The 26,831-nt window shown below is 36.9% G+C and overlaps 1 protein-coding gene across 10 annotated transcripts in view; it reads left to right on the forward strand.

The window, feature by feature from the left end:
• The window catches only part of LOC134821899 (tau-tubulin kinase 2-like), a 57,183-nt gene that overhangs the window by 22,907 nt on the left and 7,445 nt on the right, over nt 1-26,831 (forward strand). For 3 of the 10 annotated variants that reach the window (XM_063832718.1, XM_063832719.1, XM_063832721.1), the window contains exons 2-12: nt 5,847-5,973; nt 6,097-6,247; nt 6,436-6,548; nt 6,994-7,095; nt 10,932-11,102; nt 16,187-16,279; nt 16,637-16,762; nt 19,529-19,604; nt 22,323-22,425; nt 25,544-25,887; nt 26,370-26,410. In XM_063832718.1, coding sequence (XP_063688788.1) covers nt 5,917-5,973; nt 6,097-6,247; nt 6,436-6,548; nt 6,994-7,095; nt 10,932-11,102; nt 16,187-16,279; nt 16,637-16,762; nt 19,529-19,604; nt 22,323-22,425; nt 25,544-25,887; nt 26,370-26,410 — 1,377 coding nt within the window. In that variant the 5' untranslated portion in view covers nt 5,847-5,916. Of the gene's footprint in view, nt 1-5,846; nt 5,974-6,096; nt 6,248-6,435; nt 6,549-6,993; nt 7,096-10,931; nt 11,103-16,186; nt 16,280-16,636; nt 16,763-19,528; nt 19,605-22,322; nt 22,426-25,543; nt 26,448-26,831 lie in introns of all 10 variants that reach the window. The other 7 variants (XM_063832715.1, XM_063832713.1, XM_063832716.1 and 4 more) reach the window with 5 other exon arrangements.

A 26,831-nucleotide genomic window follows, 5' to 3' on the forward strand; every position in this document is an offset into this window, starting at 1 on the left:
CAATTTATGAATATCAAAAATAAAACTTAATGTTAGATATTAACAACAATCTTCAGATCTCAAATTATTGTTTGAGAGATAAGAGGAAATTGGTTGGGGTAAATACCTCAATTTTAAGTCTCAATCAAAAATATCTGAGAAGTTTGGGTAAATGTGTATGTGTTCTATTCAATAATTTACTTATAAAAATCAGTCCAAAGATTATATCTACATAAATCATTGAATTTAAAAAGTAGTAAAAACAGGTCACTTAATGATTTTACTAAGAACACAAAAGCTGCAGACAAATATTTCAACAGTCCTGACTTAATAAGTCTCTTCAAACTTTGCCCAGTGATTCATTAACAATTAGCTCAATATTTTCCTGAGTTCTGACTCCTACAAAGCCTCCAATAACTTTCCCTTCCTTAACCAGCTTCACACAGGGAATTGCACTAACATCAAATTCCTGAGCAATGTCCCCAAAATCATCAACATTCACTAAAAGCATGTTTATCTCATCTTCATGGCTTTCGACAACTTTTTTGAGAGTAGGGGTCAACACTTTGCATGGTCCACACCATACAGCATGGAAGTCTATAATAGTCGGAGTATCACCTTGATATGCCTGAAAGTTTAATAGGAATAATTCTCATTTGTAAACCTATTTTAAGTTTAATACTAAATTACGACATTAAGTAGATCTTTGATCTACTGGCATTCAACTTTTTGAAAACAGATTTTCTTTACCCCAAGAGACCAGGTAATTAATTTATTGGATTTTTACCTGATCAAATTGAGACTCCTTTTCACATTCTTTAACAGTGCCATATGTTCTCCTCACAGCTGGAACAATTTGTCTAGCTAGTGGCTTCAAGAATCTTGTACACATCGACATGACTGAAGCTGAAACATGATTTTTAGTTTGAACAGGTACTACAGGTGCAACATAAATATTTTGATTTACCAATTGAGCGGTAACTCAATTTAATCCAAGATTGATTACAAATGAAATAACAGTAACAAACTCTCAATTTGATGTACAACAATTCAGAGGCAGCTGTTGAGGGCGTTCAGGCATCCGTGGACGGCGAACGCCCTAAATTATTATCTGGTAATTGAAAAAAGAAATAGTATTCGGAAATATTGCGATGCAAAGCTTGTTATTTCACTCAAACGTTTGAATGTAAGCACACATAATCTTTGTGAAATCATGTAGTGTCAGATCCTCGTTTAGATGCCTCAGCCGTGCAGTAGTCAACACACAGTTAATTGCAATTACTACAAAGCACATCATTGCATCAACATACTGGAAATTTAAATAATTAGGGCATCCAGGACACTTAAACTATCTGCTATCATACTGTGCGGCTGAGATTGTACACTATGTGTTTGTGTGTAAAACATGTGGGCGTGTGCTAGTATTTGTAGCGCAAAGCACTAGTGGGCTGCGCATGAAATAATGTTTCTCGTAAACAGTAGATTGGCGAGATACACCACTGGGCCACGTTGAGCTGCCAAGGATTGACATTGTGAATCAATGCTAGTATATGCATGGTAAGTTCTAGCCTCAATGTAATATTTGAAATCCTGCCTAACGTTTAAATAATTTAATTAATTAATTAGCTCACAAGCACCCTGAGTCCATCAATCGGACGCCCGACACAACCGCCAGCCAGCTCCCATGAGCTGCATCTGCAACAACTAGTTATATTGGGGTTTCTGATCAAATTTTAGGATGAAACAACAGTGATTTCTCTCCGGGGAGACAGAGGTGCGAGAAAAAAACTATGTTAATATAAATAGTTTAGATTTGAATTTGGAGCCACAAGGCCAAGGGTGATTTTCAATTGTTTCTCCTAATATTTGAGATAGGGAATATATTGATTTTTTGAAGGGTTGTTTTTATATAGGATCATTGTGACAATTATGCTTTAAAGTTTTTTTTCTTGCTCTATACCTTTTGACAGAAGCTTTTAAAAATGATTGTGGTGTTGTACTCGAAAATGATAGGCCAAATTGTTTAGTATGACTAGTTTCTGTAATCTGTACATGGCAAGTTCTATCAACCTCGTTTAGTATCTCCATATCAATGAGAATGCATGAAAACATTATTGATAATCAAATTACACATCGAAACGATAGTCAAATAGAGACAAAAGGAGTTTTGAAATCCAAAGCACTTCTAAGCAATCGTTATGAAAAACGACAGTATTCACTTTAGCGCTCGATTTTATAGCACGGTGTAAATTGGTGTTAACATGCGCGGCGCACCGTAAATTTTAGTTTTATTTTATAATCATGATAATTTTTGGCCATAATTTTTGGCCATAATTGTGCTAAATACATTTAGATTTGAAAACTGGCCACGGGCCTAAATATTAAATATCAATCAATTACAATTCATTAATATTACCAATATTAAAAACTATCGAAAATATTTAAAAAAGTATTCTCTAGCCAAAGGGCTCAATATTTAAATCGAAATCTTCAATATTGTCTGTTTAATACATTTAAATTAGTTCTTATAACAAGATATCCAAAAATTTTGTTATATATAATTAATGATATAGCACCAAATTGCAAATGACAAAATGGCCAATAAAATGCACGCAAAAAACTTCCGCATAACCAAAGAAATCATTGTCATACGTTGCATGACCCGCCGCGCACGAGTGCGCGGCTCCCCCTGTATCGTCGAAACTCTACAGGGATTCACTATAGTGAAGCGACCGTGGGGGTCACCGCGTGATACAAAGAAATCAATAATAGTTTGATTTGAATATTATCTTGTGCTGTTAATACTGATTCAGCTTTTTATTCACCTTGTCAGTCCTTCGCAGCTTGGCGAAGCTCAATGGTGCATTTTGCCGATCTACTTTATATCACGTCGTGACCCCCGATGTCGTTTCACTATAGAGTTTCAATTCAACGATACAGGGGGAGCCGCGCACTCGTGGGTCATACATCGTATGACAAGATTTACCGACAAATCGCAGCACTACATATTCTTGGATCAAACATTTTTCAAATATATAACTTATAAATTTTTGTCCGCTTTGCTATACTTTATAATTTACTAAAACGCTTTCAATTTTAATGTCCGGCACATCACTTTCTATTCTGTGCACAGCACTTTTTGAAGCATTTTGGTGTTTATTAATAACAATCAAAACATATCATTTCATAAAAATAAAGCCGCGCGTTGCATGGTTGACTGCCTCTGTAAAGTGAATAATTTAGTTGTTTGTAACGTTTACGCTATCAGAGTTATAATTGGTATTTAGTTCATAGTTAGTGGTCCGGTTGCAATGTTGTTGCGTCTTTACTTGGTTCCCGTATATATTCCAAAACTAATATTTATTATATTGTTTTATATTTCTGTTGTGATAGCACATGCCATACATGTCCATAACTTTTTTATTTCCTTCACACGTTGGCTTTTGGTATTCCAGTAATTTTTCATTAGCTGCGAGCTGATCTCAAACCAGTCTTGATACATTTTTGTAGTTGTGTCAGTTGGTTACAATGGTCTTTTACAAATGATACACACTGATTCCAGATACAGATAACATCCTGTATAAGTTAATTGTTAGAATGTATTATCAATGATATCATTAGATTACTCAATCACAATATTATCAAATATATCATTAGATCAATCAATCACAATATGTCCTTGACATTACTCCCCCTTAAAAAAAAATATTTAGCGATAAAGTCGCGTGATAAAATGCGCGTTTTTTATGCGCGGCTTTAAATGCTAAAAAAATGTACTTTTCTTATGCGTAAGATCTAAAATCTAGCTGTAGAAAAACCGTTATTTCTATGCCACGTAAGTTTTACAAAACATCACGTAAGTCTGAAAGCTCAATATAAATTTAAAATCAGGTTAAAAATGTATCAAATTTGTCATTAAATGCATCTAATAAATATTAGTTAAAAGTTGATACAACTTTAAATTTATCTCTCATCATGACAGTTGCACCAATATTCAGGGTTTAAAGTAAAATTTTTATGTATGGCAAGAAGGAGCCTTCAATTCATGTTTAAAACAAAAATTTGCATTTGTCTTGTGTTTATTACTATAATATGTTATAGTGCACTAATAGATTAATTGATTTATTTATTAGGGGGTCTGTCACTAATCTGACGGTCACTGTAACTTTTCACCTGGTTATGTCTGTTTCTAGGTGTTCGGCTTCAGTTAAGTGGAAGTTGAAGCATAATGACTAACGACAACCAAAACATTACTGGGCCGCGCTCAGCCTGTCATTCAGCCTGTCATTCCGCCTAATCTCTATTATGTTTATGAACATAATAGCCTGGGGTCCCCAGATAACCAAAACACCATTATGTGGGCTGTGTATCCACTATCCGTGTCTCCGATAGCCAGAGTTGCTAAAGCAGCATAGTTGTTGAAGTTTTCTTTTCCCTCAGCCCACTGATGACTAAATAATAAGTAAGCATCTTATTTATTTCAAACACCTTTATAGTAAAATACTGAACATTTTGTTGAAACATGATCAGAGTAATTAGTCTTTGTAAAGGGTGGAAGGTAAAAGGTTGATGAATAGAAGTGGCTTTTTTATATGATACATTTTCTAGGGTAGATTTGTGAGCGTTGAATTGCCACTTGGCCATACTGGCCTGACTAGACAGTTGTTCTAATATAGCTCAATGAAACAAGACATTTTTTCGATAAAACATGAATTTTAATTTTAGCACATTTTACAGAATCAACAAATTTATAAAAATTACTAAAATATAAATCCCATTACATGGTAAATGGCTTTTTGTCCTTGGCTGCTTATTAGATAGTGGAAGGACACACAACTGGCGGGGCAAGGAACGTGCAGGCCTGAAACCTTTTACACATGTAACCGGAACGCTAGTTTGGATGAGTTTTTGAAGACAAAGCTCATATTTGGACCGGATAACAGTTTTTAATTGTGGATTGCAGTCAGAAATTATACTCTGTATGCTTTAATTCTTGTCATGTGATTCGAAGATATAAAATGCAACTTGAAAGTGAATGTGATTTATGAACAGGCTGGCGAAAGATTGGGCCATTGTATCAATGGTTATCATACAAAGGCCATAATATTTGCACCATGACCACTTTCAACGCTGTATTGTGTATATTCTTTAGGTATTCTTTTAACGGTATATATACCTCCTAGTCACTCTCTTGCTACTCCAAGTCCCCTAAGATGTCTGGTCTAAAGTTTGTGCTAGTTATATATACATCTGAAACTATGCTTGGTGTAGCTTGTTGGGATATTATAGGAATTCTAGTTCCTATAGTTGGGAATGAGGTAGTTGTCTGTTCACAGATCGCCCTCTAAACTTACAAGGAAATATTTCCTGTAGATCCTTGGTATATAAGCAACATTTGACAGAACATTGTGTGGAGTGAGCTATGTGCCCATCCTTGGAGAACCCGACGAATGTCCTTGCTGTCAGCAGTGTTAAACAAGGAACTGAAACCAAGGGGTTCCGTTCAGGCCCTTCACACTTTGTTTTTGTCTAGTTCTAATGTACCGTCACAATAGTGACTTTAAAATATATTATATAAAATAAATTCTTGCAGGCTTTAATTGATACTGCTGTTTTCTTGAAATTGTTGTTTTCTTTAGAGATTTTTGTTGTGGTTTGAGAAGTAAAAATATATATAATTTCACCCAATTTTTCTCCACCGAGCCAAGATTTAGTGTGACACATTCATTATTACCATGCAATGGTTCATCTGTTATTACAGTTTCCACCACTAAGCTTGTTATTTTTTCATCTATAAATCATGAGAAAAATGTGACATTATTTCTCTGACGACAGATTCTGATTTCTAACATAAACTTCTATCAAAGCAGTTGAGATGGTAGGTTGATGAAGTATTGCTGCAGATAAGATTTAATTTAAGGGCGACTGTCCAATAGCATGTCAGCTGATTTTCTGGTACCTGGAGAAAGCGTTGTCAAGGAAAGATGGAAAATTGTAAGTATAAATTGAAGAACTTTTACTAAAATTGAGTAAATGATATGCTAGTGATATTTATTACAAGCTTGCTAAGATCCATATCAGGTTATTTTTTGAGGATCTTTACACACTATATTACAGACCAAGAAAATTGGAGGTGGGGGATTCGGTGAAATTTACCAGGGGAAAGATCTTTTTAACCACCATGACTTGGTGGCATTGAAACTTGAATCCTCTCAAACTCCAAAACAAGTCTTAAAGATGGAAGTTGCTGTTCTCAAGAAACTGCAAGGTAATTATTCTTAAATACCATACATAACTCATGTGTATTTCAATTTGGATATCCTTGTTAAATCGATAGCTCAGTCACAATATGTTTCAACTGACCGAATTTTAATTTTCTTTTGGCAGATATATTTTATTGTTAATCGATAATAAAAGTTTGTTATATTGTAACAAACTAATGTCAATCTATTTCAGGTTACGACAATGTATGCAACTTCATTGCATGTGGAAGAAATGATGTGTACAATTACGTTGTTATGTCACTTGTGGGAAGAAACCTTGCTGATTTAAGACGTTCTATGCCTCAGGTTAGTAATCCCAATTTTTCTGTTACTCAGACCACTGCAATATTTTAGTATACTTTTGAAAATCAAATAGTGATGCAGTTTGCAGATATATTTAAGTACTAGTTATGACCTTACGATACCACAATGTTAACGTTCATAAGGGTAAAGTCAGCTGATATCTAAGTGATATAATATGCCCTTGAGAGGCTTTAATAAAAGCAAGACATTGTTTAATTCTACTTTGGCGGCTTTAATAGATATTCTCATATATGTTTAATGATATTAGATATAAGCACATTTTATTTCTCCCAACGGATTGTTAGGTTGCACATTAACCCATGAAAAGCTCCTTACGGTTCTTATATCTGTGTAAACCAGTGTTATAGTGACTTACTACCCAAGGAATTATCAACAAGTTATTCTCACAGTTGTTTCTCCTACAATGATAAGAGATATATTTTCTCAGGGTTGTTTTTCGCTAAGTACAGCACTCAGACTCACTGTACAGATGTTAGCTGGGATCAAAGCTATCCACACTGTGGGTTTCTTGCACCGTGACATCAAACCGGTAAGTCCCCAATTAACTTTAAATTCGTAACAAGCTGGTTAGGAATATTAATATTAAAGCTTGCTTTTTTAAATGTGATATATTAACTTAACTGTTCCGGGTGGAGCCTACCTTGAGATTAATGGTTCTTAAGTCGGAGTCTACATTACTAAAATCTACACTATTAAAGTGACGTGAATTTGAATACCCTCTGAGTAGCTACGTTTTATTAATGCGAGTACTTTGGATGACGTCTAGCCTAATAGATCCCTTGAATTTACAATCAAGACCGTCAGTACTCAGTACCTACTTTAATTATATCTAGACATTATTAAAGCAGGATTTAAAGTCCTCTAATTGTCTTCACTCTCTAATTCTTGTATTTATTCTTTCAAAGAGGGCAAATCAAAGTAGTGGTCTATAATTAACGACCAGCATCGAGATTTATGTTCTGCAATTGTTAATAAAATCATACCCTAAGTATGTAGATGACCCAAAATGTGCTATAAATTCTGATCGGTGCAATTAATTTATTGACATTGGTTTGTAGCATGGTGCACTACTGGGTATTATTTAGAAACAGTTATTTGTTTGCATAATATATATGCAATATCGCGGAATCTCATGATCTAATATTTAATAACTTCATCAATTTGACTGATTTGAGACAGGTCAAATATGTAACCCCTATTTGGGGCGGGTGTGGCCCACAGCCACACCCTCATTCCAAACTAACTCGTTCCTCTGAGTGTGTACAAATACCTGGAACGAACTGCAGACAACACTTCCGCTGCCGTAGACAACTAAATTTATCGAATTTATGTAACTCGATTAAACAAACACCTGCATTCTCTGAGATATTAAAATGTGTACTTGCTCTTTCCAAATCACCGCAATTCATATGCTATTATTAAACTAGAACATGACTTAAAACTGAAATATGATATGGCTGAGTTTCTAGTACCGTTCTAGCTTTAAAACAGTAAACAGGTTATAGTAATCAGTAAGCAGGTTCTGCAACATTCTAATATCTTTCTCCAATCTCCACTAAAAAATAAAGCTATTGTTAGCCAGCTTAACTCACGAGACGTATCCGGAAATGATAAACACTTTGTGATGTTCTTACATCATATAATGAATTATTGGGTAGTTGTTAAAAACTAACAGCTTGCTGATATTATATAGACTACAGATGTACATTAAACATTGCACATTTTTTAGAAGGGCATTTTGCTATATCGTCAAACAAATAGAAAATAACACTGCCTAGAAATAAAAATGCTTAATGAAATTTTTCACTTTTGCAAAAAATATCACTATCTCTTCTCTTCATCATCCAAATTTGCCACAATTCTTAGAATCCTGCTTAGAATCCTAGATGCTTAGAATCCTGCTTAGAATCCTAGATGCTTAGAATCCTGCTTAGAATCCTAGATGATTAGAATCCTGCTTAGAATCCTAGATGCTTAGAATCCTGCTTAGAATCCTAGATGCTTATGTAAGTATGTAGAGCCCATGATAACTTGCTTGTAAGGCAGCAAGGTCCCTAAAATTCTAGTGCAATATTTCCTTTCAAATAATAATTCAAAGTTCTCTCTAATTATAAAACCACTGTAATATTCCCTTCCATGATATGTTTGTAGCAGAGAAGCAGGCTAAAAGTTCTCCACAAATGTGGTGTAATATTCTTCTCTCTGACTCGTAGCTGGAAGGCTGCAGGATAGCAGTTCTCCACAAATGTGGTGTAATATTCCACCTGCTGGACCACTATCTACTCTGCTGTCTGTGGTCAATACAAAGTGTACACAATTACTACACACTCTCATTTCCTACATTACCTAACATTCCTCCAATACCCACGTTAAAGATCAACCACGTGACTTGCCTGCAGCCACCCATGTTGCCATGGTGACACACGTGACGTTAATATTATTGTACCACGTGACTTGTGAGGGCCTATAGAGGGTGGGTTGCAGAGGGGGATATTTTTAGTAGGTTCAGGGCTTTTATTAGCTAACAAGCTATTTATGGGACATTGTTAGCTACTATAAAGCGATGTTATCATCGTTTGTAGTATAGGCATGTGGAATGCCAGCCAGTCACGGGTAACTGTAATGATAACTAGGTCTGGGACTTTGTTTACAGTAACTCTGTACCAGGGCTCACATTCCACCAGAGTACTACTAGTTATACTACTACTAGTTAGTACAGCGCAGGAAACACTGCAGCTAGTACTGCAGTGTAGTAAGTCGGTAAGTTCAGTGTAGGAAATGCCTGGGATGGCTGAGTGTTCGCCCACCTAAATCCAACATACCGTTTACCTACCATAACTGATATCTCCATCATACTTGTCTATGTTACTGAAGGAAATTGGGACAAACTCTAAAGAGGAACTGCGAACCCTGATGTGGGACAGGGATATATGGAGGGGGTTATCTGGCGTAGATCGGACTTAGTTCCGACATAGTAGTAGTCTATCATAAAATAGATAGTTTTAAAAAAATAGTTCCAACACAGTTAACAGGCACCCAATCAGATTAATTGGTATCTCGTTAGGCTTAGGGTTAGGGTTAGGGTTCTGGATCTATCGAAAAGTCCAAATTGGGTTCAGTTGTCCGGTAGCCTAAAATAGACCTCGTACTGGAACATATTACCAAATAGTTTAAATACAAAATAGTTGTATAATCTGTGTAACTGTGCCGGGTTTTACTGAATCAGTCTGTCGGTAAATGCGGTTATCTTTCAAATACCCCGTTTTGGCAAATACATGTGTGTCAAAATACTGTGAAACACAGTATAGTGGCCAAATTTCCATAAACAGACATTTTGCTGTACATTAATAAAGTAAGAAAGTTTGCGTTACAGGCTAAAATTAGTAAGGCCAATTAAATTCCAAGCATCCAAACTATTGGATGAGGGAAATGTACCTGAAATTGAGGAAATATTGGAGTTGCAGAAGAAGGATACACGTATAGTATTGTATAATATACTCGTACTGCAGTAGTACATACTGACATACAGACGGCTCTATACACGCTATCTCAATATACAGGTGTTGTGCAGTACGTGTATCAAGATACAGACAGTTACACATGTTACATGTTACACTAACATGTTACATGTTTACAGTTGTGTAGATAGGAAAATGTTATGCCCTCAATACTTCCATATTGTGAGACTGTAGATTACAGAGGTACGTGTAGAGTGTAGAACCGGCTAAAACACTAAAGTTCAACATACAACTCCGGAGACGGGATCCATGTTTCATTAATATTGCGATTGTTTCGGAAACTGCATGTTATGTTAACTTAGTCAATATCCACATCGTGGTTATTGTTAGGAAAATATATTAGAAAAGAAAGTTAAATAAAAGAAAGTTTAGAAAAGAAAGTTTAGAAAAGAAAGTTTAGAAAAGAAAGTTTAAGAAAAGAAAGTTTAGAAAATAAGATGGTCGATGAGGATTGGGACACGTTCATATTTTTTTTTGTTGTTGTTGTAAACCTTGTAAACCTATCACCTCCCACAATATAATATGATATAATCTATAATATATGTATTAATAATATACACTCTCAGTAGTCCATCCGCTAACTGAAATATTGTTAGAAAATGCTAATTTAGGAAAATATAAGGAAAATTTAGAGCTTAATGCTAGACTGAATTAATATTATGAATTTAAGTAGTGTATTTAAGAACTATACTATACATAATTAAACATGTATATCCGTAAATCCGTGTACATTGTACACTATAACTAGATGCAATGTTTCTGATTATACTTGATATTCAAGTAAAAACTAAAAGTAAAGAAATGAATATAACGACTCGATCATAAACCAATTACCCCTCTTTTTCAGTCTAACTTCGCAATGGGGAAGCAAGGAGCCTCAACTAGAAAGTGTTACATGTTGGATTTTGGGTTAGCACGGCAGTTCCTGACAGCTTCAGGGGAGTTACGACCTCCACGTCCTGTAGCTGGGTTTAGAGGGACAGTGCGTTACGCGTCCTTCAACGCGCACAAGAGCAAGGTATGTTACTGTTACTGTTACTGTTACTGTTACTGTTACTGTTACTGTTACTGTTACTGTTACTGTTACTGTTACTGTTACTGTTACTGTTACTGTTACTGTTACTGTTACTGTTACTGTTACTGTTACTGTTACTGTTACTGTTACTGTTACTGTTACTGTTACTGTTACTGTTACTGTTACTGTTACTGTTACTGTTACTGTTACTGTTACTGTTACTGTTACTGTTACTGTTACTGTTACTGTTACTGTTACTGTTACTGTTACTGTTACTGTTACTGTCACTGTCACTGTCACTGTCACTGTCACTGTCACTGTCACTGTCACTGTCACTGTCACTGTCACTGTCACTGTCACTGTCACTGTCACTGTCACTGTCACTGTCACTGTCACTGTCACTGTCACTGTCACTGTCACTGTCACTGTCACTGTCACTGTCACTGTCACTGTCACTGTCACTGTCACTGTCACTGTCACTGTCACTGTCACTGTCACTGTCACTGTCACTGTCACTGTCACTGTCACTGTCACTGTCACTGTCACTGTCACTGTCACTGTCACTGTTACGCGTCCTTCATCAATTAAATTTTCTGTTTAATACTAAATATTATCAAGTGTTAAGAACTTGTGATATTTTCTTCAGCTCTAGTCTTCAGCCAATACATTGCTACAGTTTTTAAGTTCAAGACTCAAGTCATAATTTCACAATTCCGTTGCCAATGAGTTCTTTTAAACAATCTGCAGACTGCAATTAATAACATCAGACAGAGTATTTCTAAAATAAACTCAATCACGATCACATGACAACAACAAAATACTTTTCTAGGTATGAAATTGTACACTGTTAGCCAGGCGTGAAATGAGTGTTTGTGTGTATGTGTGTGCGTTGAACCGGAAATTGAAATTATACGTGAGCGTGCAATTGTTGTCAGTAAATGTGAGGATTAAGAAACAATAGTGACTTGTTGCGTTCTAACAGCTTAAGGATCTTGATGAGGAAACCTTTTATTGCATAAGTGTGATATTTTAGACTTAATGAACAGTGCAATAATATTGATATTATGTCTAAATAAAATAATGATAATAATAGATTAAATTGGCTCGCATCATCCAATAGTTGCTCAAGATCTGATAAAAGCTCAATATTAAATAGTAGTTAGGGCTACTAACTGTACAGGGTGATACATTGCTACGGTTTCAAACATCTGTAGATTTATTAAGGTAGGAGCAACCAGCTATATTTTGTTAATTGATTAAATTTATGTAGCAGGTGTTATCATCTCCAACCGTGAATACCTCGACTCGGCTGCTAAATGGTAAAATGTCAAAACATGTGAATTGTACAGAAGTACACTGTCGTTGTATTACCATAATATTATGGTCATTATATGGTAGTGTGAAGTGTCAAGATTCCCGTTACCATGGTAACCAGTGTGCTTACTTAGCACTTAGATTACATCAACTGTGTTGCAAAACATCTGACGAATTATTTATTTTGTGGTATGTGGCCACGGTTTCCAACTTCCATTCTGTCTGCTGGATCTTTACTAATGTTTTATCTCAAATTCCACGTCGGTTTCAGATTTCATCATTATTAATTGGATTTAGGAACTCTATATTTAGAAAACAAACGTCTCAAATTTAAGCCCACTAAATTATACAAGACCCACTCTACTGTTGGCAAATCCTCATCAGCACTAGTCACTACTGTTGGCAAATCCTCATCAGCACTAGTCACTACTGTTGGCAAAGCCTCATCAGCACTAGTCACTACTGTTGGCAAATCCTCATCAGCACTAGTCACTACTGTTGGCAAATCCTCATCAGCACTAGTCACTATTGTTGGCAAATCCTCATCAGCACTAGTCACTATTGTTGGCAAATCCTCATCAGCACTAGTCACTATTGTTGGCAAATCCTCATCAGCACTAGTCACTACTGTTGGCAAATCCTCATCAGCACTAGTCACTACTGTTGGCAAAGCCTCATCAGCACTAGTCACTACTGTTGGCAAATCCTCATCAGCACTAGTCACTACTGTTGGCAAATCCTCATCAGCACTAGTCACTACTGTTGGCAAATCCTCATCAGCACTAGCCACTACTGTTGGCAAATCCTCATCAGCACTAGCCACTACTGTTGGCAAATCCTCATCAGCACTAGTCACTACTTATACTGTTGGCAAATCCTCATCAGCACTAGTCACTACTTATACTGTTGGCAAATCCTCATCAGCACTAGTCACTATTGATAAGGATTACATTATTGCATCACCTCCGGATGACATTATATCCCGATTTCCTGTTTCACGACAATTTAAAATGTTCGAATCGGAAATATTCCATTATTACATCAGGTCTCACGAGTGTGAACAGCGATTATAAATTATAGATAAATTAAATCATACGTCATAAGTTGTACTTGATATTATTCATATAGCTTGGTTCAACATAACCACTCTTAAGATTTCCTACCTCACACATTAGCCAATAAAAATGATTCTGGGGCAAACTTTGTAGTGTTCCCGTTAAAATGCTCTTATCAGGATATAAATATGAAAAATATTCTGCAACCTCTTAATCTCTTATCTCCATTATATCTGTCTGTCTGGCTTATCCCTTATCTGTCTGAATGTTGCTATTTTTCTGTCCTCCTTTGCGGAGGACCGAGGAATGTGATCAACTCAAATCTTACAAGAAACATAATATGACTGATCACTACTTTAAGAAGAGTTGAGTAATACGAGCTGGGCTAGGCGCCTCATATCGTCTGACCAATTACACAATGAGATCCTGGAGAGGTTCGCTGTTTTTATACTTACTTTCAACACTAGTATATCTATACAATATTTTAAACTTGACGAAATTTCCCCGGCAACGGGGACATAGAAGAAAAAACACCGAAAATCGACCTCAAAATGACCCTCTGGTGAAGCCAAACCCAGCTCGCAAATGGAGTTGAAACCTCGCCATTTTTAGCAGGGTTGTAGAAAAAGGATAGGAATAGGCTATAGCATTCTTAGAATTTTGATTTAGGCTTTAGATTTTTTATAATTAACGTCGGAAGTGAGGTTAAATAATCGTTAGAATAATGGCGTTATTTTAGCAAAGGTTTACTGCGCTGTTGCGTAGCAACGATAAAAATGCACGTGCGCGAGCAAGAACATCTTAACTACGCGCGTTGTTATGCTGTATGCTACGTCATAGACATAACTTCAAAACTAGCTCACATTTACGCTCACGCTATGACTTATATTCATAACTTTGGTTGTGATTGGTATTTTTTGATGCGGTAAAAAGTATCGTTTTGGGAATCCGAATACTAACAACGCTGTCGCCATTGTTAAATAAATTCCATTATGTCTACTGTATAACAGAGCTGTATGATGAAGAGAAATTAAAACATAACTGATTTTTAAAATTTCCTCGAACAAAGCTTTCGACTAGCGGGTTTCTAGTAACAAATAATTTGAGCCTGATGAAAGTGTTATCCCTGGAATCATTATACAATGTACGAGACATTTGGAGGAAATTCCCAGTTTCTCCAATCAGCTGAAGTAATTCTCTATTCTAGTATTCTATCCAGCCAGTTGATAGATGTATATCTCGCATTATATCTTATATTTAATGAATTATATCATTATATAACTTATCATATTATAATTTAGCTTATATAAATGGTTTAATAGACGTCAGACATGCTTTGTATGCCCAATTAAGATTAAAACAACCTATGAATTGTGTTTAATTTCCATTTGATGACGGTCGCTATCATGGCTGGAAGTAAGTGATTAAAAGACTGGAAGATGTGCCGTGTAATGGCTAGACGATACTCCTTAATACGACCTGACTGTCAGCCTGGCCTTTGCCGCACGTTACCGCACGTTACCGCACGTTAACGCACGTTACCGCACGTTACCGCACGTTAACGCACGTTAACGCACGTTACCGCACGTTACCGCACTTTACCGCATCACATTTAACTTTTCTTTCGCTTCACTCATGCACTATTGTCTATTTCACGACGTCCTCTGTAATCCCTCGCTCGGCCTATCCTATCTCTACCGGAAAATATGTACAAATCATGTTGTATAGGCCAAACTAATCGTACCAGCCACTCCCGTGACTCCCAGCTACTGTCTACCCGCGCCTTACTGTCTACTGTCTACCCGCGCCTTACTGTCTACTGTCTACCCGCACCTTACTGTCTACTGTCTACCCGCGCCTTACTGTCTACTGTCTACCCGCGCCTTACTGTCTACCCGCGCCTTACTGTCTACTGTCTACCCGCGCCTTACTGTCTACTGTCTACCTGCGCCTTTCTCACGCTTTTCAGGACACAATGTCAACCCTGTACAATCTGCGTTTTTGTCTAACACGGCACTTACAGACACCTGTACAGACCCACCACTATTCATAAATGACCTCATTCATACTTCCAGCGTTTTAATCACTTAATCGTTTATTAAATACCTGGAATTTTAGGCTTAATCTTAGTTCGTAGCTATGGCGACACCTGGAAATTGCAGGACAAGTTTTCTTATAGGTCTTAGGTCACGTGATATTTTAGGGTATTTATGTAGGCCGGATGTTTGAGGGGAAAACGGTTCCATTACAATACAAATAGCTTGTTTCGAGAGAGTGGAGCACTAAATTATTCTGGAAATCAAATGGTAATTAAGGGAAACATCATGCACGGGGTCCAACTCTAAATGGTATTCCACAAATGTAGAGTATTTCTGTACTGGAGAGTAAGGTATTCCAAAATTGGGTTGTTAACAACAGAACTTGGTCTGCACTGGAGAGGTAGAGTTTATGTAAACAGTCTGTAAAATAGTCTGTAAACTAGTCTTTATGTAAACAGTCTGTAAGTAGTCTCAGTAGTCTGTGTTAGTAGTCTTTGCTTTCTTAAGAAGTCTGAAACTACCTTGTGGATATAACTCCTGAAAAACTATGTAGAAAAGGAATAGTTTTAGTAACAAAAGATTCAGTAAGTTGTTTTGTTTTTAAGATAATCAGAATGATTAATATTCTAATAATAATTAAATTGTTTTATAATTAGCAATTAATGAAGTAATTGCTCAGGAACTGGGTAGACACGACGATCTGTGGTCCCTGATCTACATGATGATAGAATTCCTTACTGGTAATTTACCGTGGAGGAAAATCAAGGAGAAGGTAATTAGTTGATTATGTAATTAGTTGATAATATAATTAGTTGATATGTAATTAGGTAATGAGTTGATTAGTGAAGATTTTGTGAGTCAGTTAGCACAGATACAGTTAGTTTCTTAAGAAAACAAATTTTCTTCAGAAAAATGACTTGTGAGCCAAGCCTTCAAGTCTTATCTTAGTTGTGTAATTTATGGTTTAACAATGCCTCTAATAAATGTGGATACCGCTAGGGTTAACTTATATTTGTTTTAAAAGGTGACAGTGGTTCTGGGTCGGATTTGTTAACCACACCGTGTCCGTTAAACTAAATGGTTACTCTCTCCACCTGTATACAGATGTATTCATTGTTAAATCTTCCAGGAGCATGTCGGCGACATGAAAATTAACTGTGACATGTACGGATTGATAAAGAAACTTCCTCCAGAATTCAAGCTGATCTTGGATTACGTCAAGACTTTAGACTACTACCAGCTGCCCAACTATAAGGTAATAAGAGATAAGAGATACGAGATATTATAAGGTTATTATTTTGGATATTGTTATAAGTTTATATTACAACTATAAGGTTATTTTGGATACTGTTACAAGTTTATATAAAATGGGGGATTAACCTGATTTTTGTGGAATTTAATTTGAGACGGTGATTAGAAAGGCTCGTTACCCAACTTTTGATGAGATTGTACCCAAGTTCCTAACACTAACAGACTCCAACTAGAATTATAACACAGAAGTTCTGAAAAAAACTTCAGTATGATCATCAAGTTAAGCTTATAATACCTACCTACGTGACCTATGTGACCATAATAATTAAACATTATATATATCTTAATAAATAATAATATATAATACTTAAACGAATAAATTCGTTTATCTTTCATGTTCCATACGATAATATCTGGTTTAGCCAATAACCATGTTTAGCCTAATCAATACATTTAAAGATAGCTTATATTAGAGTTAGAGCATAGCGAATTTCAAATGGCTTTGACGTAGGTAAAACGGTCTGTGACGCAATCCTCCCGTGATCCATTTAAAACTATGTAACAATCGAAATAATACAGAATGTACCTAACCGTTAAAATTTACATTTTATATTTTGGACTTTTGGAGTAAAACTCTTCTAATTTAAAGTATTACGTATATAGTACCTGATGTCAAGTTCTTTTGGATGTATGAAATTCGGATCGAAACTTTGGGTTTTGAGACTAAAAGTGCTTCAGATCTCTGAGCAGAACACTTCAAACAACAATATAGTTAATAGTCTCGACCTAAAGAATATTTTGAATGTTCACAGAAATGGCAAATGTCCAAGGCAAGAATCGTGTTATATTACGCTTTCTTCTTGAAATTAGTAATTACCATATAATTGGGAAGCTTCCAGCAACTGATGATCAAGCCTGCGTTTCTAGTTCATAACATTTCATTTATTGTAAACTTGGAAATCAGAGTGTAGTGTATTTATAAACAGTGTTTATCAACAGTGTTATTGTGCTCATTAAGTGGTGATCGGAGGTTCCTCCGTTGGGAAAAGAGTCATTATTAGGAGTATACTACTGTAAACACATTATTAGGAGAATTAATGTGCCGGAAACGAGGTATTAATGCCGATATTTCTTTTCATGTTCGGAAATTAATCCTAATTACAGTACTCATTATGTATTTCGACCAATTAATAACCATTGTTATGGTCGATTTACAAAGCCTGGACACTATTTCTCTCTCTGACGTGGTACATATTGGCGTCGTGATCCGGCGCGGTGTTCGGTGAATCTGTGTGGTATTTCTCTTACTTGTGCGATAAAATTATATTTCTTCACGAAACTTAAAGAATTCAAGAATGTACAGCCACAAAAGCGTATACATAAGCCCTTTGAAAAAACTCGACAGTCTGTTTAACAAAACATCTTTATAAAGTAGATACCTTTTGTACGTGGGCTTTGTTGTTTTGTGAAGAGTAAAGTGAGAGAGAAAGGGCACAAGCCACAAAGAGAGGAGAACTAAATATGAATTCCGCACTTTACTCTTTTACTAATTACTATGGATGAGCGTCGCTGTGACTGGGAAATATTTACTGTATATATCACCACGCACATGCCAAAAAGGCTGAGGAAAGTCAATTAACTCTTGGAGAATTGGAGTAGGTTCTAGAAGAAATGATAAAGCTGCAATCTTTCACGAATAAAAAAATATTTACAGTTCTGGTGAATAACAACCGGTGAATAACAACCGGTGGATAACAGTGTACGTGCACGGTGGATGGCCAATGAGCTGCTGTATCCAGTGTAGGGCTTGATTCGTCAGGACTCATGATTTTGCTATTAAATGTAGACTTTGCTTTATTTTTGTGGGTGCCATGACAAATCTAGGTTATCTAGGTTATCTAGCACGATCTAGAATTTACATTTACTTTCCTGTCTCATAAGCTTTGGCATTGCGAATACGGAATCTTACGGTTTATGAAATCTCAGTTATACAATAAAGTATAATCTGCAGGTAAATGTCTTTTGGGAAGTGGTGACTGGTGAATTGTGGCTGAATGTTTTGTAAAGTTTCTGGTCGTGATATGCTGAAACTGAAGAACATTCCAAGAACGTGTTTAAAACTTTTCAGAAAGATTTTCAGAAAGATTTAACCGGCACTGTAGTTCCTTAAATTCAGTGGATAAGATATGTCTTTTCAGGGACGCAACCTTAGCATCGTTGGTCTGACGTTCTTCCAGACTTACTTTATATCATTTATTACTTGTTTAATTACTCGACATGCTCGTCTAAGCTAAGTGATCACACACAATATGATCACACACTGAATAATCCCTGAAACACAATAATTAGGTCTCTCCGGGAACATCCCGTCGCTTTTGGTCCCCTTTGCGACGTTTCCAAAAGCTTGTAAATAAGAATGAAGTTGAAAGAGACTTTGAAAACAAGGAAGGATTTTTTCGATTTATAAGCGGTTATATCTTCTTCTACTAAACCTGGTCTAGTCCATTGTTGGACTGGAAAGCGGAAAGGTTTGAAAATACGTCCCTTAAGTCTGGTCTATAATTAATAAACCGCCACAGAAGATAAGTATGAACAAGATTTTCAGTATCCAATAAATACTTTTAGTTTTAATATGGTAAACCAAAATTCCGGGCACGTGCACTTAGCATGTCAGGTACGCGATTATGGAATAGTTTCCCTACTATGTAAATCCACATCGTCTACAAACTTAAAAAGATTATTTTCTAAACTAAACGGCAATTATTTTCAGCAAATCGAACAGTGGTGTAAAGCGCCGATAAAACGGAAACACGTACGAGAAAGTGACCCATACGATTGGGAGAAAGGTAAATTCTTTAACTTATTCAAAACTTATTACATTGTTAAACATTGCTTGTAATCCTACTTCAGCTTTAGCTTCTGTATTCAACTTTCAGCTACACTTTTTAAATTTCGATATACCCTAGACGTACTTCCCTAAAATTAGATTATAACTTTCCTACATTATTAAGTTATTAGATTGCGACTTTCCTACATTAATAAGTTATTAGATTGTTACTTTTTAAGTGTTTTAACACAATAATACGTGGAATGTGGTTCCAAGCAGTCAACTCAGAGATCTATATAATTTAATTGGATTGCCCTGAACCAATATTGCTCCCAGCACTATCATCTAATGACTGCAAACAAGATCACCATATCAATAAACCTGTCACTTAGCCAATATAACACATGTGACCAATATAACACATGTGACCAATATAACACATGTCACATGTCACACTGTCACAAAATCGACACATTATATAGTGGACATTAAACTAGAACAATCATGACGTCACCAAGTCCAATAAGTTTAACTTTAATACAATACAATACACAACAATATTGACTAAATATTGGTAAGCAGATATATTCCATGATTCATCTCACTCCAATATCACGTGACTTTAACATGCGGGACCTTGCTTACTACAATGTGTAACTGTCACAGAATGCCATCTTGTATTGGGATAGATATCGTGTACTTAAGCCCCCACTATACTGTTATTGCTGTCACTTTTGTGGAGTACTCACTTTAGAAATGGACCTCAGCGAGCGAGGTTAGATTGTGTTTCTGGTGAGAGTGAGTGTCACGTGACACAGGGAGTGTCACGTGACACAGGGAGTGTCACGTGTTAAAATATGCGTTATTCTGACCCTTGTGTGCGACATAAAGGGAAGATGGAGATAAAACTGGTGCAAAATGTGTGCAAAAGACTCTGCGCGAGTTGGAAGCTCGAAGGCAAAATTTGTAAATTTGTAATGGAATGAAGAACCAATAAATGAGCTGCTTACGTTCCATTATGTTATTATTATATTATATATATATATTATTTCCTGTAAACCTTATTTCACTTATCATAATTGATAAGTCTAGAAGTCTAAAAATTATCAGTTGTAAGGACCAGTACAGAGTCAATGAAGTTTCAAAATCTAAAGTTCAAATGTAACAAACCCTGAAATAGACTACTTCTAATTCATTATTCCATCGCATCCTGTTAACTTTTCACTTATTTCATTTGATCTGCAATTAGAATGTTCATTTTTATCAACAAGTTTCTTTGGTTAAACCTAACGGACAGCTATGGATTGCCAAGTTATATATCCATTCTAATTCCGGATCTGTCTACTGAGGGTTAGTGTGTTTAAGTTCCGGAATTAGGATGGATCGATAAGCCATTCCATAGACTAGTTGTCTGTTAGGTTTAACCAATAATAGACAGTAAATATTACTGAGGTATTTCCTAGTCGGTAACCCCGCAATCTATTGCCTAAACTCCGACTAATCCCGGACCAAATTAGAACATAACCAGCTGTACATTATATTAGTAGAGTTAGTATGAACTATGACGTAACTATGACGTAACTATGACGTAACTGTGACGTTCTGCATAATCTCACATAGTCACATCATCTTATCCCCAGAAAAATTTTCACTTCTTTCGAGTTAATCTGATCCGGAGTTCTGGTTGCAAAAGTTTCAGTAAAATTTTAACCTGTGTAGACTTGTTTTTGAGTCTCGAACAACATAGTTTTTGACACATTGCAGCCTCTCGAACAACATAGTTTTTGACACATTGCAGCCTCTCGAACAACATATTTTTTGACACATTGCAGCCTCTCGAACAACATAGTTTTTGACACATTGCAGCCTCTCGAACAGCATCAGCCTACTTGTCTGGTTGTCGTGATATATTGCCTTATATGGGATAATTGTTAAACGTTTAAATGGTAACATAATATAGTAAAATGGTTAAGGTTTTCCAAGAATTCTAATATTTAGGTCAAAGCTTCAAAGGGGGTTAAAAATATCATTTTTCTATTTTTAACGTATTTGAGAGACGAACAAGAAGGAAAAAACGCGTCAAAATCTGACATTCCGTTCCTGAGATATTGTGCGCCAAAGTTTGAGGTATACCTGTATAGTAGTAAATAGCAAAACTTAAACTTAAAAAAGGTAAACCTCAACTTTAAAAAAGACTGGCTACTCCATTGTTCTTGAAATACAAGGTTTTAACATTTTTTCCCCTACAGTTTTCCCCTACTTGTTTGTCTTCAGTAGCTTTATCACATATAATATGTTAAAACTAGATAAATAATATTTACCCCCCCCCGGCCCCCCGTCCTTTGGTATTTATATCTTTAACATGTCCACGTAGACAGCATTTCAACTTCATTTAGTAGATACAGCTATAGATTCTAAATTTATAACTATTCGAGCTTTTAATTTAGAATTAAAACAAGTACTTATTATGGAGCCGAGTGTGGACTATGTTATCGTAAATTTAACCTCCTGGAAAAATTAATCCCTAATTAATCTCAACCTAATTAACCTCAACCTAATTAACCTTATTAAACTAATTAACCTAATTAATCTCAACCTAATTAACCTCAACCTTATTAACCTCAACAAGATTAACCTAATTAACCTAATTAACCTAATTAACCTAATTAACCTAATTAACCTAATTAACCTCTTGAACCTAATTAACCTAATTAACCTAACCTCACTCCTCCCTCAGGTTGCGGGGACGGAAGTCTCACCACCACCACGACCACTACTCCCAACTTGGTGCCTGATAATGTTAAGGAGAAATGTAACTCCCCCTTCACCGGCTCTCCTGTGTATGTCTTTGTAACATTTTATTGTACTCCTTCATAAATATAGATCATAGTCTCACCTTCATTTCTAACCGGTCCCCCACTAAGTCAGTGGATGGTAATACAACTTATTTTGTGGTAAATTTAACTATGTAGTTACGTTTTGGTTAAGGTCAATCATTTTGATGTTATCGTATTAGTTTGTTGCTCAATTAGCTAATTAGCCAGTTATTAGCCAGTATCTTTAGTCAGTCTGTTAAGAGTGTGTTGAATCTGTAATCTAGTCAGGACGCGGGTAAACACAGACGTGACAAAGTGAAACTACCACATTCCAAACATTCCAAACATCGCAAATCAACTGACACTAAAAGCATCAGAGAAGGGTGTGGCTCCCCCGGACCCGCTGATGTACCTTACGAAAAACTAACTGACAAACAGACAGACAAACATACGAGCAGACAAAGTGGAGCTGAAGATGTAGAACATGGTGTTATCAAAGTAGAGGTTGTCAAATCAAGACCCGCCAGACATAGCAGATCTGCTGGAAAATCTAGAGATAGGCACCGGTCAAAAGGGAAAGGAAAAGTTACAGGTGCAGGAAAGAAAATAACAAAAGAAACTAGTAAAGATCTTAATAATAAAGAAAACGTTGTAATTAAAGATAAAAATAGGAGGGAACCGATCGTTTTAGATTTATTCGAACCAACCAGAGCAGCAGAGGATAAAGTAGAGGCACCAATTAGGGAGCAGAAAGTAGAGGCACCAATTAGGGAGCAGAAAGTAGAGGCACCAATTATGGAGCAGAAAGTAGAGGCACCAATTAGGGAGCAGAAAGTAGAGGCACCAATTATGGAGCAGAAAGTAGAGGCACCAATTAGGGAGCAGAAAGTAGAGGCACCAATTAGGCAAGTCGAGCAAGTAAAGCCAAGAAATAAGGAAAAAGTTGCCAAAGCTAAAGAAGGGAGTATAGAAGATCATAAACCAAAGGTGAAAACTAAAGAGAGGTCAAAAGAAGTTGTTATTGTGGAGAAACCAAAAGTACGTGAAAAAGACAGGGATAGAGAAAAGGAGAGAAGGAAGAAAAAGGAGGAAGAAGCTTTGGAACAAAAAAAGAAGAAAGTTGAGAAGATGAAGAGAAAGGAGAAGGAGAGGAGGAAGAGAAAAGATAGAACTTTAGAAGATATCTCGCCCATGCAAGACATTTCACCTACACTACAGGTGAACTAAAGTGTCCCCTCAATGTCCACATTTTAGTTTTTAAATGTGTAAAATGGATAAAAGTTGATAATTGGATGATAATATTATTGATCCTGTATCAATCCTGTTCGAGTTCAGGTACCTTCAACAGACTCTGGCACAAAGCCAAACAACACTGACAAACTAACGAACAAACAAACAGACAAACTGAAGAACAAACAAACGGACATGTGTTCCGAGGTTGCAGTTCTCAATAAAAAAGACAATTAGTGAGGTTTAGAAAATAGCACGTATTAGTCAGGTGTTAGTCAGGTGTTAGTCAGGTGTTAGTCAGGTGTTAGTCAGGTGTTAGTCACGTAATGTGATGTGAAATGTATCCGTGCTCCTCACTGATTCTCTGTTCTCTAATGCTACTGTTGTCAATCTAGCCCCCGCTCCCAAATATTGCACTTTTTCCACCTTTTCCACCCTCGTATAGAGCCCCCCTCCCCCTAGTTTGGTATAATCACTGCTGAATCTGTCTTTGTCCTCCGCTGTACCCACTAAATTATTTACCTTCCACAGAACTCTGAAAACAATTGTTTGTTTTCAGGGGGCAGTATAGTCACGTGACACTTTCTGTGTAGCAAACCGTTTGTTATTGTCACGAAGTGGTGTTGCTTTTTGTGATAGAGTGTAAAATTATATTTTTGTTATAGAGTGTAAAATTATTTCATGTAAGCCAAGCTGTACTGACTGTGACTGCTTTAAATCACATGTCTGCCGTCACACATCACACACTTTTCATTCCATCAAATGCATTTTTCGCATATTTTTAGATTTGGATGTGCGGTATTTCCGGCCTGAAAAGAGCTCGGCTGTTATTTGTTTTAACAGATTACTCTAGTGATGAATCTAGCAGCTAATTAACCACATGGTCACGTGATATATGTCCTTATATGGGCATCACGTGGGCTGCCACGTGATGCCCATATAAGGACTACCTAGAAACTACCTGGTCGGGCAGCTAGCATTATAATATAGCTGTGTACTAAATACTTCCTGTGTGTATCAGTGTATCAGTCAATATTTACTAATATAATTGTGCGCTTTGTTACGCCAAGTCCTGGTTTATTATACATTCCTGGGGTTTATTATACATTCCTGGGGTTTATTATACATTCCTGGGGTTTATTATACATTCCTGAGGTTTATAATGGTGGAACAAGATTTAACAGAATATTAAACAGAGTTGCCATGTGCCAGCAATTGTATCTTGATCTCCCGATAAATTACTGAAAAAGGATCTGAACTCCTAACCACCAACTATCAAACTATGGAATTAGGAACAGATCAGCTCACATAACTCTAGTGATCATCAGCATGATCATTTTATTTAGACAACATTCTGATCTGTTCATGGTTTAATCGAACCAGTTAGTTCGAAGTTTTTCTGTAATGAAATATTTGTGTCTTGAACCAATTACCTACCGTCTTTTAAAAACTTATAGACGGAAGCTTAGAGACGATAATGCAAATACCGTAGACTCCAAAACTTGAGTCGCTTTTTGCATTTGTTACCATATTATGTTAGGAAATGGTAGCACGATGATAACAGAGCTTCATACTAAAGGGAAATATGTATAAAGTGTGGTTAAACTAGGCAAAACTGCAGATAAACCTCCACGTAACCCATAGTTACCGATAGTAACCCATTGTCTGCATTCCTCATATATTCCTAACATTCTTGTACCTGATTTGTAAGTGGCTGCTGATATGGTCTCCCTAAATGTTCCCAGACCAGACATTACACGTAGAGGGATGTAGAACAGATCTGCTTAAAATATTCCTGGTTTCGGCCAAATTAAGATGTTCATTATTCTTGCTGTACAATAATATGATGTTCGTGGCTGGTTCTGGAGTGTTTCATTTCTGAGATATTTTTAATACCACTAATTATTTTCAGGGAGCTGGGCAGTGGAGAAAAGGACGGGGAATCGGATGGGAAGGAGAACAAGAGAAAGGACAGACGTGAGCGGGATGCGGGCGACGCTCACCGCCCGCCCATGCATCCTGACTCTAAAGTTCGGAACAAACAAGCAAGACGAACCGACCAAAACGGCAAACATTCAAATTATAAAAATTCTCAAGCCTCAATATACAAGCCTTCTGACGCTGAGCACATCGACAAGGCAGACGCCAGCTGCACAAAATTCATCAACGAACCAGACATGGATTCAGAACAATCGGGCGACCACGTCCTGAACCTTCAGAACATCGAACTGGAGGAAGCGGGCGTCGCTAACCACGGTAAATATCCAAAGCACGGTCACCAAGTGGCACAGCACGCTGCTACTGGGGTGGCACAGCACGCTGCTACTGGGGTCGATCATACCGACCTCCGCAAACAATCTAATGTCGATCTTGATAAGCTTATGAACGAGATTGATTCCCTTAAAGTAGCCATTTGTGACATGAAGGACAAGAGACGAGACTCTAGGGTCGTCTCGGATGAAAAATCTCGCAGTAATTCTTCCGGGGACAAGAAGAGCGACAGTTCCTCTCGGAAGAGAAGGAAAAGCAAAGAACGGAAGAAAAGCAGTGAGCATGCCGAGCAAAGAAGGACTATATTGTTTGAGGGTGCCGGCACTTCAAACGGCACATCCTCCGCCCTGCACAGATCTGGTGCGGGTGGTGACTTCGCTCCGAAGCTCGCCCCCCACCGGGCACTTGTAAGCACTGAATCTAACAACTCGTCGTGTGACAATCCCGTGATACACTTATACCCTCAGCCTCCACCCGGAAGAGCGGCAAGGATATGCGTAACGGCTAGGTAAGCGAACGAGGGGATCCGCGAGCGAGAGTAGCGAGTGAGTGAGTTGGTCATCGTTGTGGCATTTTGTTCATATTGCTAGATGTAAAGTGCGTAATGCATGCGCCGCTCCGCCCAGGATCATTGCCACCACGCCCCCTCATATCACTTTGCAGCATTTATTTCATCTCATGATAGCTGAAAATTCTTGTCAAAATCCTTTATGATCAGCTAACTTATTTCAGTAACACAATTACCAACTTGAAAATCAAAACATCAACCCTCTGTTCTCCTGAAAGGTTAATTCATTCATAATATATACCTTGTAACCTCGGTAACTTTGGTAACGCTGGTAACCATGGTAACCTTGGTCACCTTGGTAACCTTGGTCACCTTGGTAACCTTGATAACCCTGTTAACCCGGTGAACTGGTAACCATGGC

The sequence above is a fragment of the Bolinopsis microptera genome, chromosome 10 (genome assembly GCF_026151205.1).
Source record: "Bolinopsis microptera isolate Bmic1 chromosome 10, MBARI_Bmic_1.0, whole genome shotgun sequence".
Lineage (NCBI taxonomy): Eukaryota > Metazoa > Ctenophora > Tentaculata > Lobata > Bolinopsidae > Bolinopsis > Bolinopsis microptera.